General features: G+C 48.9%; 1 protein-coding gene across 8 annotated transcripts in view; it reads left to right on the top strand.

Moving 5' to 3' along the window:
- The window catches only part of SEMA5B (semaphorin 5B), a 362,976-nt gene that overhangs the window by 324,524 nt on the left and 25,117 nt on the right, over positions 1-13,335 (top strand). For all 8 annotated transcript variants that reach the window (XM_084642529.1, XM_084642523.1, XM_084642528.1 and 5 more), the window contains 6 exons: positions 263-488; positions 1,226-1,444; positions 3,616-3,786; positions 4,768-4,917; positions 5,697-5,741; positions 13,123-13,328. In XM_084642529.1, coding sequence (XP_084498655.1) covers positions 263-488; positions 1,226-1,444; positions 3,616-3,786; positions 4,768-4,917; positions 5,697-5,741; positions 13,123-13,328 — 1,017 coding nt within the window. The remainder of the gene's footprint in view (positions 1-262; positions 489-1,225; positions 1,445-3,615; positions 3,787-4,767; positions 4,918-5,696; positions 5,742-13,122; positions 13,329-13,335) is intronic.

Raw genomic sequence — 13,335 nt, 5'->3', positions numbered from 1 at the left:
AAGGACCTGTATGAGGCCTCTGCACCAGTTAGCTCCCAGTTAATCCCTCTGGATCATGCTGTCCTTCTGCATGGGGATGAATTGTATCTGGAGCAATCAGGGTGATGCAGGTGCATGCCTTCTTAGATCCACTTGTTTTCTTGCTGATTTCTTGAGTGTAAAGGAGTTCCTTCCTCTAAGCTGTGCTGCAGACATGTTATAGTTATTAAGTTCATCCATAAGCATGTTGGGAGTAACGAGAAATGGTTTTCCTGGTTGGTAGGAATACAAGACCTGCAATCCAGAGGGCTGCCCAGAGGTGCGCAGAAACACGCCCTGGACCCCCTGGATGCCCGTGAACCTCACCCAGAATGGAGCCCGCCAAGAGCAGCGCTTCCGCTACACCTGCCGCGCCCAGCTGGCTGATCCTCACGAGCTGCAGTTTGGGAGGAAGAAGACGGAGAGTCGGTTCTGCCCCAATGACGGCTCGGCAGTTTGTGATACCGACTGTACGTCCCGCCGGCTCACCCAGAGCCCTAAGCCAGGCTCACCTTTGCATCCTTTGTGGTGGTGAAAGGGGGACGCAGACATGAATAAACGTGGACCTGTGCTCTGACACCACCACATACTGCAGGGATGGCAAGAATCTCTAGACCCGACTGTCCCTGACCATGCAGGGAGGCTGCAAGGAGCAATTGTTCCCCTGCACTCAAGGCGACACAGTCTTTTAATCCTTGTGCTTATGGGAATGTAGGGACTGCTTCCTCCTATGCCCGCAGGGGGCTGAGATGCTGCAGGTGGGGGCATGGCCTCACCCATTCTCTCTAGTGGGGAGGGCCATCCTGAGTTGTGGCATGTACGCTCCCACTGCGTGCTCCGGAGGTTCAAGGGGAAAGCAGAAATCCTCCTGGCGCTGCCTGTGGGGTCAAGACCCTCTGTGTTGCCCCCTAGCACAGGTCAGTGAATTTCAGGCCCGGTCTGGCCCTAGTCAGTTTGTTGCCCATGTGATATTGTTTTTCACTTTGTTCGGTTTGCACAGGGAAACCAGATTGCTCCCTTTCACTTCCCTTTCAGTTTCACTCCGGAGCAGTTGAGCCATGCTGTTGGCACTGGGTTTCCAGCACTGCAGGGGGATGCAGTTTCCCCAGAATTCCTCCCCAGATCCTGAATATGGAATGAGTTTGTTTCCATGACAAAGCTCTGCCTGAAAATTAACACTTTTGTGTCTTGTTTGTGCTTCTTGAAGCTCTAGTTGACGACCTTCTAAAGACTGGTAAAACCTCTGCACGGATTATCAATGGGGGCTGGTCCTTTTGGGGGGCCTGGTCATCGTGTTCCAGGGACTGTGAATTGGGCTTTCGGATCCGGAAGAGAACATGCACAAACCCAGAGCCTAAAAATGGCGGCCTGCCCTGCGTGGGGTCAGCAATGGAATACCAAGATTGTAACCCACATCCCTGCCCAGGTAAAAATAATTTCTTTCCTCCGCAAAATTATGTGCTCTTCTCATGAAGACTCAATAGTTCTAAACGTCTGTTTGTAACTTACATCGCTTTTTTTAAAGTATTTTAAATAAGCTTTGGGCAGCCTGATACATGCACACTTCAGTGCTATGCCGTATACCCTCTGTCACCCCTAGAGGGTGACATACCAACATGCTCTAGAGGCGGCACTGTAGGTTACTTTCCATGCACACTTGAGCAGACATAGTGCTCCATCCAACAGAGGGCAGTGTGGTGCCCTTACCCCTGGTGAGAGAACAACAAATGTGGATTACTACTGTGTAGAGATGCTTGTTGTGGCAAATTTTTTGTGTGAACACTTGTTTCTTCTCACTTCCCGCCTCTCCCGCATATGTAATGGAGATCTCCTCCCAACATCAATTAGCATTTCCTGCATGGCCAGCAGGGAGTATTCGTGCCAGGTTACCTGTTTTTTGAGTTAGTCCTCATGTTTTTGTTGCACTTCTGGTCCAGAATAGTTCTCATAGTGAAGGCCCTACTTGAATTGCAGGATGATTGTCAAAAAATTGCACTGCGTTGAGGACAAGCCATGGAGAATCGTATCAAAGTAATAATGGGTCTTATGATTTGTGGTAATAAGGTCCATTATTCCTTTTCTGTGATTTTCTGCTGTCGGCACCCCAGGGCTGAGAGTAGCAGACCTGGACTAAGAGCCAGGGCTCCCACTGTCAGCCACCGGGGCGGATGAGGCTCCCACTGGGGAAGCCTAATATTGTGGGATCCGCAATTCCCGCAGTATTGCGAATTAGGTAGGGCCTTACTCATAGTCCATGGGCTCCCCCCACTCCACTCCTCTTCACCCTGTAGAAACAATTTCAGCAGTCACTTCACCACTGAACAGTAACAATATTTAGCCACTTCCTGTGAAGCACTTTATGCCTTAGGTGTGAAATTGCTACAACTGCTAAGTACCATTATGAGCAGTATCACGTATTATATTTCTTATATTTTAAAATCTCAAAGGCCAAGCTAAATGGTGTTGCCCATTTTGGCTGGACATATTCCTAGAGGTTTCATCACGTCAATAATCTTTAATTAAAGATTAATCTTTAATTCCTGGAGACTCCCGGACAGTCCTGGAGAGTTGGCAACCCTAAAGCTAAAGCTGCCATTTTTAGACAGGAGAGGTGTGTACTGAGCACAATGAGAGTGACAAAATTTGAGCCTGTAAAATGTGGCCTGTAAAATTAAAAATTTGAGCTCTGCAAATACGGTTTATACTATTATTTTGGCACATCCTAGTGGCTTTTCACTAATGGTTGTGTCCTTTCGTGCACCCTGCACAGATTTTCTTTTTTCCTTTTTGTCTGATTTATTGCACAGTGTTTTGAGTGCATGGTTCCTATATCGGTTTACCTCTGCCTCCCTCCTCCTTTCTCAGCGTGTATAGCTATGCCGGTATATGTTGCACTGAATCACATTTGAAGGAATGGAACATGGAAATGAGAAAAACGGGGAGAGTGTCTGGGAGCCTGGACTCATGGGTTCATTCTCCGCTTTGCCATTGCCTGGCTGCGTGACCTTGGGTCAAGTAACTTCTCTCCGCTTCAGTTCTCCAGTCTGTAAAAGGGGTTGATATACACATCTCACAAGGGTGTGCTAAGACTTGCTGTTAGTAAAGCACTTTGAAATCATCAAAAGAAAGATGCTATGCAAACTCAAAGACTAATTATTGCATTAAAAATGTTTGGGTTGTAGCAGCTATTTGTTTCCAAGAAATGTAGGTAGTTCACCCTCCTTGTGGGTGAAGTGGGCCTTGTAAGGAAATAGGTAAATAATAGATTATGAACGTGTAAGAACAAAGAAACATGAAAAATAATTGTTTCCTTTAGAGCACTCTTAAGATACAGGGTTTCCTCTGGCTGAATAACCAATATGTTTGATTCAGCATCTATGGAGTACAACATGTTTAACCTCATTGTTGGTTTAAGTTGTCCATTGTCTGGCACAGACGTTCAACCAGGAAATCTCTATTCCTAGTGGCACAGAAAGAGCTTGTTAGGTTGGGCTGGGCTGCCTAGGAGGTCGAGACTCAAATGGTCCCACAAGCTTGATCAGAGAAAGAGAAGTAAAAGCCAGTGTGTGTCTCTGTTTTATTTCTTATGATCCTCAGTAAAAGGTTCATGGTCTTGCTGGACCCCTTGGTCTCAGTGTTCAGCAACCTGTGGGGGAGGACACTACCAGCGTACCCGCACCTGTACCAACCCAGCGCCGTCCAGCGGAGAGGATATCTGCATTGGCCTGCACACCGAGGAGGCGCTCTGCAACACACACTCCTGCAAAGGTAGCAGATTATTTTCTCCTGTTCAAGTTGGGTGAGGGAGGGTGGAAACAAACCCCAGCAGCAAATGAATATTAAAAAAAAAACAGAAGCAAGAAACACAAGCTGTAAAACAAATGTTTGCCTGCCTTTTCCGTAAGCATATATTGAACCATGTAAAAGAAGGCACCCTATTCTTAAAACTAATGGCATCACCTTCCTCTTAACTTGTTCACTAGAGCATGGCCTGGTATTCTAGAGCCAGCCAGCCTGCCAAAATCTTGTTGATAGCTGATCCATTTAAAATAATTGAAAAAGCAGATTGGTTTTGAGCGGAGACATGCGCAAGACAAGCCAAAGGCGTCTCCGAAGTAGCAGCTTGTGCAGTTGACAAGGGATTTTCCTTCCCTGTGTTGCGCTACACAGAATGGGTGGGGAGCTCACATCACAACTTGACAGGTGGTTGGGAAAAGGGTGCAGAGGTGGTTTGAAGCCACTTTTGTGCTCCCCTGATCCTGGGTTGGCTGCATGCTGGGCTGGTGGCCAGTAGGACATTAGAGCAGCCCTCAGGCTGACTAAGTTATGCCCCCATGAGGGCATTATGGCAGCTAGAACAAAACCCCAGCCAGCTCCTGTGCCACTACAGGAAGAGGGCTGATCTAGGAGCCTTTATGCCCACTCTAAGCCCCATGAGGATCCCCCTAGTCTGGGTTTTCCTTCTGGGGCTGGTTAAGTCAGCCTTCAGGCTGCTTTGCACTGAAGCTTTGGTTGCACAGTGGTAATGTTGATTATATTGAGGGAGTTCAATCCAGTCCCCTGAAGGCTCCCTGTTGTAGGTCGTACTAGAGATGGGCCTACACCAGAATTAGGATTCAGACACCCCCAAACACTGGGGAAGTTGGGATCGTATGGGTGTGTTGTCGTTGTGTCGTGTCCCCCCCTTCCCCCCCGCCCCGGTAGCCTTGTGTGCACATTATTCCTGATTTCAGACTGGTTGGGTTTAAGGTGGGTGGTCGGACTGGTCAGAGTGGAGCCTGTGCAACGAAGACGGGATCCAGTATCGCAGCCGTTATTGCGAGATGCACAGTCCAGAGTCATCCCAGTGCGTCGGAAACAGCACACAGTACCAAGACTGCCTGTACAATGAGATTCCCGGTAGGTGCGGCATAGCCCCACAGGGCCAGGAAAGCAGGTTTCGCTCAGGAGGAATGACAGTCAGTCAACATATGCTGCAGTGTCCAGAGCTGCCTAAGGGGTTTGGATGCCCATTAGAAATAATGGCAATGGCATATCACACACCTGCAGATCTCTTTGAAAAACCCCTCTGTAACATACAGTGCATGAAATGGATGTGGCAGCTCAGCTCTCCCATAAGGCAATACTGTTTACAGCTACAATAAATTAAGTGAGCTGCTTAATTTGAATTGGGGCCGTTAAACCCTGCAGGGTGCAGTGCATGAAGCGTTAATTAAATGAACCCCTGGTGTTTGTGTGAATGTTGGCGACTGGAGTTTTGTTCATTCAGACACCCCAGGGGAAACATCCCACAAGGGCAAGGCGTCTGGGCTTATAGGGCTGATGTGGGGAAGGGAGAGGGGCCATTGACGGCTCTTCGGGCGTAGTTTTGCTGACAGGTTGAGGTTCATGAACACCTGGAACCTGAGGTTTTGTGTCAGTTGAATTTGAGTCCCCTGTGCAAATATTTAGCAGTTTTAGACTGAAGTACCCTTCTAATTATTGTTTTCTGTGCTGCACCTTTGTGTCCTTAGGGTTTATACAGTTTTTGTTACATTTTGCTCCGTGTTGTCAGCCAGTCTCTCCACTTAGGCCCGCAGCTTGCTGTGGAATGCACAACCAACTTCTGCAAGGAGCAAAGGGGGTATTTGCAACTGAGGCAAAATGACAACTTTCCCCAATGCTTTCTCTTTGTTTAGTGATCCTGCCAGCCTCAAGCATTGATGAGAGCACAAACTGTGGAGGTAGAGTACAGCTAACTATATATCTTATTTTTATCTTAATGTGGCTTTACCTTTCTGGGCAGCATCAACCAAACCATTAATCTACCCAATTCGCATCCTGCTGATAGCCCTAATTCCCATGGAGTCTCGTTGTCTGAGTCAGGTTGGAAGAATGCATTGCTCTGTCCAGCTGTCAGTTCCAAGACTCTTACTTATTTCTGAATTTGGGTTGGGTACTCAGAGTCATTAATTAGCAGGGAGCACATGCCTGTCTTGTTGTGCCCACTTGTAAATGGTCCAAGAGAAATTAAGAGAGATTCCTCTATGACATTCCAGCTATCTGGAGGGAGGTATCCTTCAGACGGCTATGAAAATTTCAATGAGTAGAACATCCCAGACTGTACCTTTGCAGTATAATGAGGTTTGAGAGACAAGGTGGATTAGATCAGAGTGGACCATCATCCTCCCAAGCATTCCCTTCCATTCATGATCTTGTTTATCTCCCAAGCAGCTGCGTCTTCATTATGTGTAGAACTTGGAAGGTCCAATCAATAACTTCACCTCTCTACTGCCCTGTTAGTTCTAGATTGATAAGGTCTTCTGAAGACTTCCAAGATTTCTGTGACTTGCCCTAACTGCTCCCTACAATGCTGCTGGGGACACGGATTACTGATTTTCCTGTACATTTTAAACGGTACCAGAGGAGTGTCACACTGGGGTTCTGGTAGATTTCCACGGATGGTGAACACAAAGTTCTTGTGAAATACAAATCACCAGTTGTGCCTGTAAGTGCTCAAGATGAAGCGCAGCTTCTGGCCCATGCAGAGCAGCTCTCCCTTCCAAGGGATGACAAAAAAGACAAAACATCAGTATTTTGATATGGAGCTTCTTGGTTTGTGGCTGCAGGGCAGTCAGTGGAATTATGACTTCAGTACCAATTATATAAAGATTGTCTTTCTGCATCACTTATTCCTGCCCAAATAATGCAAGGTATCTGCTCCTATTCCGCGGCTCCTGATTATCCTTGCACTCCAGAATTATGCATTCCTATTGACAATTTGAACTGTCTTCTTTTTCCATTGATATTTTATTTGCAGTTACAATTTATATTTTACCCTGGCTAATATTATTTATGACTTAGCATCTTACAATATCTGGCAAAGAGGCTAATCAATAGAAGCTCCTTGTGCTGCATCTTGAAGAGAAAACCAACATTTAAAAAGTGATGAACCAGGAAGGCAGAAGTGGATTTTTAGGAGGGAACTGCACTGATGGAAAAGTCCTATAAAATTTAATAGGAAATTATAGTCTTTCTGTAGACTTTTTGGACCAACCTATAAAATATAATAAAAAATTATATGCCTGCTATGTTTCAGAGTAACAGCCATGTTAGTCTGTATTCGCAAAAAGAAAAGGAGTACTTGTGGCACCTTAGATACAATTTTTAAAAAGTAAACCATAGATTCTTCGAGTGCTTGCTCGTGTCGATTCCATTCTCGGTGTGTGTGTGTCCGTGTGCACAGTCATCGGAGATTTTTGCCCTACTGGTATCTGTAGGGTCGGCTGTGGTGACCTGTTGAGCGCCCCGCTCATACTTTGGTATATTAGGTGCCGCTGGCCCTACCCCTCTCAGTTTCTTCTTCCCACCCGTGATGGTTGGTCATAGCACCTCATCTTGCATCGCAAGAGCGTTAGCGGTTCTTAACAGCCCATTGTTATTCATAGTTCTTAGGTACCTAGCCAATTTAAGTAAGTGTTTGTTGTTTAGTAGTTAGAGTCCTGGCTGGGCCTTCGCCCCAGAGTGGGGCATGCCCCATTCCCCAGGCTTCAAGCCATGTTCGTCATGCAACAGGCCCATGCCTATCAGTGATCCTATTCAATGTCTGTTTGAAGTGCTGTTTGAAGTGCATGGGTTAATCCCATATAAAGGACAAGTGCAGGATTTGCAAAAACTTTCGCCCCAGAGCCCAGAAGGAGAGGAAATCTGCCTGAGAGCCCTATTGATGGAGACTGTGCTTTGCCCAGTGTCAGAGCCCTCATGACCAGACTCAACTCCCAGCACCTTGGCATCAGTGCAGAGCGCCCCCCCGGCACCAGGATCCTCCCAGCACCATTCCCCCTTGCCGGTGCCCAAGAAGCGGCACAGGAAAAAAAGCTCCCCGGCACCAACCAAGAAGGGGAAGGGGACTCTGGGCAAAGGGTCTCGTTTAGGCCACGTACCCACTCCAGAGCTACAGGGGGGTACTGCTATGGTTGGACCCCCCTAGCCCAGCCAGGGATGTGACTCCAACTCCCAGGAGCGGTAAGGGATCCTGGCTCCTATGGGGACCTTCGTCACCCGAGATGGCCCAGACAGCCAAAAACCTGCTGGGCCTGTCAGCACCACAGATACTGCACCGGACATGGCTAAGGCTCTGCAATCTAAGGGCAAGCAAGCCATGGGACCTCCCCAAAGGGCAGGGGAGCGCCATCAGTCCCCGAATCACAGGCATTCGTCCCCATCCCCACGGCCTAGGAACCCGGTCCCACAACCTTGGTCACCAGCTAGAAGGCCCAGCTTCCTGGCACCGCGCTCTCCTTCCACAAGGCATTGAATGCCGGAATTGAGGCACCGGGATCCCGGTACTGGCCAGTCTCCTGCTTAAGATCACCTTGGCGCAGGTCCCTATAGCTTAGGTGGTCTCCTAGGCGTCGGTCACCATCGCGGCACCAATCTTCGCTGCCATGGTACCACTCGAGGGACAGGCGGCAATCCTTGCTCCCTAGACACCAGTCTCCAACAAGGGTTAGTCGGCAGATGCTGGCCTCCACAGCACCACCATGATCACGGGAAGGGGACTGGTCCGAGTCGGAGACAGGGTTCAGCCCATCGCCAAAGGGGTCCGAATCCCTGTCGGCCCACAAGACCAGCACTGCAGCTTGGCAGCAGGGCCAGTGACCTGCCCAATGGCTGTGTTGGAACCCTTGGGGAGTACCGGTGATGCCAGGTCCCTGCTCCCACCGTTCCTCCCTGGCCATCTTGGAAAAGACCCTGGCACTGCCAGCACCAGGTTCAGATCATGATGTGGAGTCCATCATGGGGGCAGCACAACAGGGGCCACCGCCCAAGGAGCCATCCTCACAAAGGGAAAGGAAACCTGCTCCGTCATCTTCGTTGCCAGATGAAGCGGTGGCGGGGCCCTCTCAGACTGGCAATCCCCACAACGACTTTAAGGAGCACCAGGCTCTCCTTAAAAGGGTGGCTATTAACTTAAGCCTCGAAATTGAGGAGTTGGCGGAGCAGTCAGATGACCTGTTCAATGTCATGTCATCTCCTACCCCGGCCCGCATCACGTTGCGTGTCCGTCCAGGGGTTCTAAACACGGTGGCAGACCCCATCTTCGATTCCACCCACGTCCAAAAGGGCAGAAAAGAAGTATTATGTCCCCGCAAAGGTGTCTGAATATCTCCATACACACCCACCAGCGGGGTCACTGGTTTTGTCCGCAGGTAACAAGAGGGACAGGCGGGGATAGGTGAGCGGCTCACCAAAAAATAAAGATGCCAAACAACTGGACCTCTTTGGCAGAAAGATTTATTCTACAGCCAGTCTACCATTTTGGGGGTCCAACCACCAAGCCTTGTCGGGCAGATACAGTTGTAATTTATGGGACTCCCTTGGCAAGTTCAGGGAGGCCCTTCCACAGGACCTGGCCCACGAGTTTTCCACGATCCTGGAGGAGGGCAAAGCAATGGCAAAGGACACCTTGCAGATGGCCTGGGATGCTACAGACTTGGCCACCAGAGTGGTGACCTCGCCAGTTACCGTGAGGCACAGCTCTTGGCTACAATCTTTGGGGTTATCCTAAGAGATGCAGACCACTATCCAGGGCCTCCCATTTGAGGTCACAGGGCTCTTCTCTGAGCTCACGGATGCAAGGCTGCATGGCCTTAAAGACTCCCGGGTCACCCAGCAATTGCTAGGCCTCTACACTCCACAGCAGGCCAGAAAGCACTTCTGGCCTCCTCCTCCATCTCTTCCTCGTAGGTCCTGGGGGTCTTCCTGGCAGGGTTTCCTACAGGAGAAAGGACAAAGAAAAGGGTTTAAGCGATGTGGATGAACGGGAGTGTTCGGCCGGTGTCCAACAGGTCCTGCGGGGCAGCAGAAAACCCTCTACCAGAGCGACCTACCTGGCCAAATGGAAATGGTTTACATGCTGAACTTTGGACAAAAGTATTCGACCTTAGCGGGCCTCACTGTAGTTAATCCTGGATTACCTCCTGCATCTTAAACTCCAGGGTTTGTCCCTTTCATCTGCTAAGGTCCACTTGGCCGCTATTTCAGCCTTCCATCCTCCGCTCGAGGGCAGGTCAGTTTTCTCCCAAGACATGACAGCCAGATCCCTCAGGGGCCTAGAACGCCTCCGCCCTCACGTCAGGAACCCTGTGCCTCTATGGGACCAGAATCTTGTGCTGTCGCGGCTCATGAGGCCTCCCTTCAAGCCTCTGGCTTTCTGCTCTCCCCGTCTCCTTTCCTGGAAGGTTGCATTCCTGGTTGCAATAACATTCGCCCGCTGGGTCTCTGAGATTAGGGTGCTCGCTTGTGAGGCGCCCAACATGGTGTTTTACGAGGACAAGGTCCAGCTGCGGCTACACACTGCTTTCCTGCTTAAGGTGGTCTCACAGTTCAATAGGAGTCAGGACATATTCTTACCTATCTTCTTCCCTAAACCCCATAAGTCGGAGGAGGGGTGCAGGTTGCATTCTCTGGATGTTAGAAGGGCGTTAGCCTTCTACATTGAGGGGACCAAGCCTTTTCGTAAGTTGACGTAGTTGTTTGTCGCGGTGGCCGACAGGATGAAAGGTCATCCATTGTCAGCTCAGAGAATCTCGTTCTGGATCGCTGCCTGTATCCGCTGCTGCTACGACCAGGCCTACGTGCCTCCTCCAGCGATTTTAATAGCCCATTCAACCAGGGCGCAAGCCTCTTTGGCAGCTTTCCTAGCCCAAGTGCCGATCCAGGATATTTGCCAGGCTGCCACCTGGTTCTCTGTCCACACATTTACATCACATCACGCGCTTACCCAGCAGGCCCGAGATGATGCTGGCTTTGGTAGAGCAGTAATGCAAGCTGCATGACCGTGAACTCCAAGCCCATCTCCATGGATACTTCTTGTGAGTCAACAGAAGCAAGTACTCAAAGAAGAAAAAATGGTTACCTACCTTTCATAACTGTTGTTCTTCGAGATGTGTTGTTCATGTCCATTCCATTGCCCGCTCTCCAACTCCTTTGTCAGAGTTGCTGTCAAGAAGGAACTGAGAGGGTGTAGGGCCGGCGGTGCCTAATATACTGATGCATGAGCGCAGCACTCAAGCAGGTGCCACAGCCAACCCTACAGATACCGCTAAGGCAAAAATCTCTGACAACTGTGCACTTGGGCGTGTCCACACCTAGCATGGAAAGGACGTGAGCAACACATCTCAAAGAACAACAGTTAAGAAAGGTAGGTAACCATTTTTTATGGGTCTACTCAATTCTGTATGTTCCTTCATGTAATTACGATAGAACCCTATCAAACTCTCTATTACACTCTATTTCTATAGGGGTTTTTTAAAATGAAGATTGGAGCAAAACAGTAAAATGAGTGGGTGAAATTCTCTATTTGAAAAGCATGTCAACTGAAAAGTAAAATGTCACCAACCTCTGGCAGGCAGAAAGAGGCATATCTGTATCATGGGCAGACCAAGAATAAGCATCAGTTTAGCGCTGCTTGCCAGGCAGTCACTTCTGCCACACCCAGCAAAGTTGAGACTGCAGCCTCTGCAGATGAATTCTTTAGCTTTCCTGGGCTACCTAAAGATTCTGATAGCTAGACTCTGAACATAAGTGGCTGCACTCAGCAGTGAGCATGTTGATGTTCAGTAGTGCAGTGGTTCCTCTCAACTTGTGTAGCAGACCAAAGTCGGTAGAAATGTACATTTGGGCTAACGCTGCTGGTTCTCAAATAGCTCCACTCTTCCGACCGGAAAGCAGCACCCTCTGATTGAAGATGGACACTAAACAGGGTCACATCTGGGTGCTGCGCAAGACTCTTCCAGTCCCCACTCCTACATCTGCTAGTGCTGGTTGTGCCATGGACTCCGGTCAGGGCTGTTCCTCTTGTGTAAGGTGGAGAGCTGTTGGCCATTGGTTATACCCTGACCATATAAAGGCTCTCTGGGGTGAAGCAGGAATGAAAAATGTAAGAAGGATGACTCTCTCCTAGCATTTATTTGACTTCCTCCATTCACCTCTCTCAGCTACCTCCCAGTGCCTGTGGTTTTGCCTGCCGACATATATGCATCTCCTTCCAGCAGAGAACGTGCTGTACTGGAAGTGTTTGAAACCTCAGGTTAAGAGCTCTGCTCTTCGACATCTTTTTACTATAGCTGCCTCACCAGGGTCTGCCTGGGATTCTGTCTGGGCAGCTCATGGAGAAGTTTGATCAAAGAATATTTCAGACCATTTCCTTGGTATTTTGTTTTCTCCCCACTGCCCATTTTGTTTCCTTCTCGTTTTCCCCATTTCCCGGGACCCTCCTGTGCACCTACCAGCACACTCTTTAGTGTTGCTAGTACACCTCATCGATAGTGAGGGGAGACTAATCGTCAATAAACAAGATGGCTGAGCACACTTAGGGTATGTGGACACTGCAAAAAGCCCTGGAGCTGCGAGTTGCAGCCTGGATCAACTGACTCAGGCCTGTGGGGCTCAAACTTCAGGGCTAAAAAGTGCAGTGTAGAGGTTTCCGGTGGGGTGGGTGGTGGGTCTCAGAGCAGGAACCTCTATACTGCTATTCTTTAGCCCCATAGTAGGAGCCCCACATGGCTGAGTCATTTGGCCCAGGCTCTGAGACTTGCTTCCATGGGTTTTTTGTTTGCATTGTCAATGTATCCGTGGGGATTACATAAAGGAGGAATGTGTCATGCTGCTTCCCCACATACGCCTCCCCCACTGAATATTTTTGGGTCGCCAACAAAGAGGGCTTTTATTTTCCATTCGAGAAACACTGAGTTTTTGTAGCCCCCCATTTCCATGACATGCCCGTGCTTTGCAAGCCATGAACATGTATTGTCTGTATGCCTCATTTCTGTTGCTGTCAGCTTAACAGAATGTTTAGTTTCAATATCAATAGAGGGAGAGAGAATGGGGAGACAGTGAAAGAACTTTGAGAAAACAATGTATGGACCCATTAAACTCAGCAAGACAGAGCTGTGGGGGCGGGGGGGGACTGATTTGTATGTTTGAACATGAAATACTGGCTTCAGCAGCTTATCACCACTGAATTCAAGATGTTGTAGCTCTGACTTGTATCTGTGCTCTTGTCCCGAGAGGAAGAAGGCTGTTCTTTGAAAGGAGCATCACTTGTTGTTTTGCTTGCAGGGTTTAGTCTCATCCATCTGATTGCCACCGGGGTCTCCTGCTTCTTTGGTTCCAGTCTCCTAACTTTTGTGATCTATGTGTACTGTCAGCGCTGTCAGCGGCAGTCCCAGGAATCGACTATTATCCACCCAACCACTCCCAACCATCTCCATTACAAAGGCAACACAACCCCCAAGAATGAAAAGTACACGCCCATGGAATTCAAGGTAGGGT

Source organism: Lepidochelys olivacea, assembly GCF_965140295.1.
Source record: "Lepidochelys olivacea isolate rLepOli2 genome assembly, chromosome: 11".
NCBI classification, from domain to species: domain Eukaryota; kingdom Metazoa; phylum Chordata; order Testudines; family Cheloniidae; genus Lepidochelys; species Lepidochelys olivacea.
This window is presented reverse-complemented; position numbering and strand designations above follow the sequence as displayed.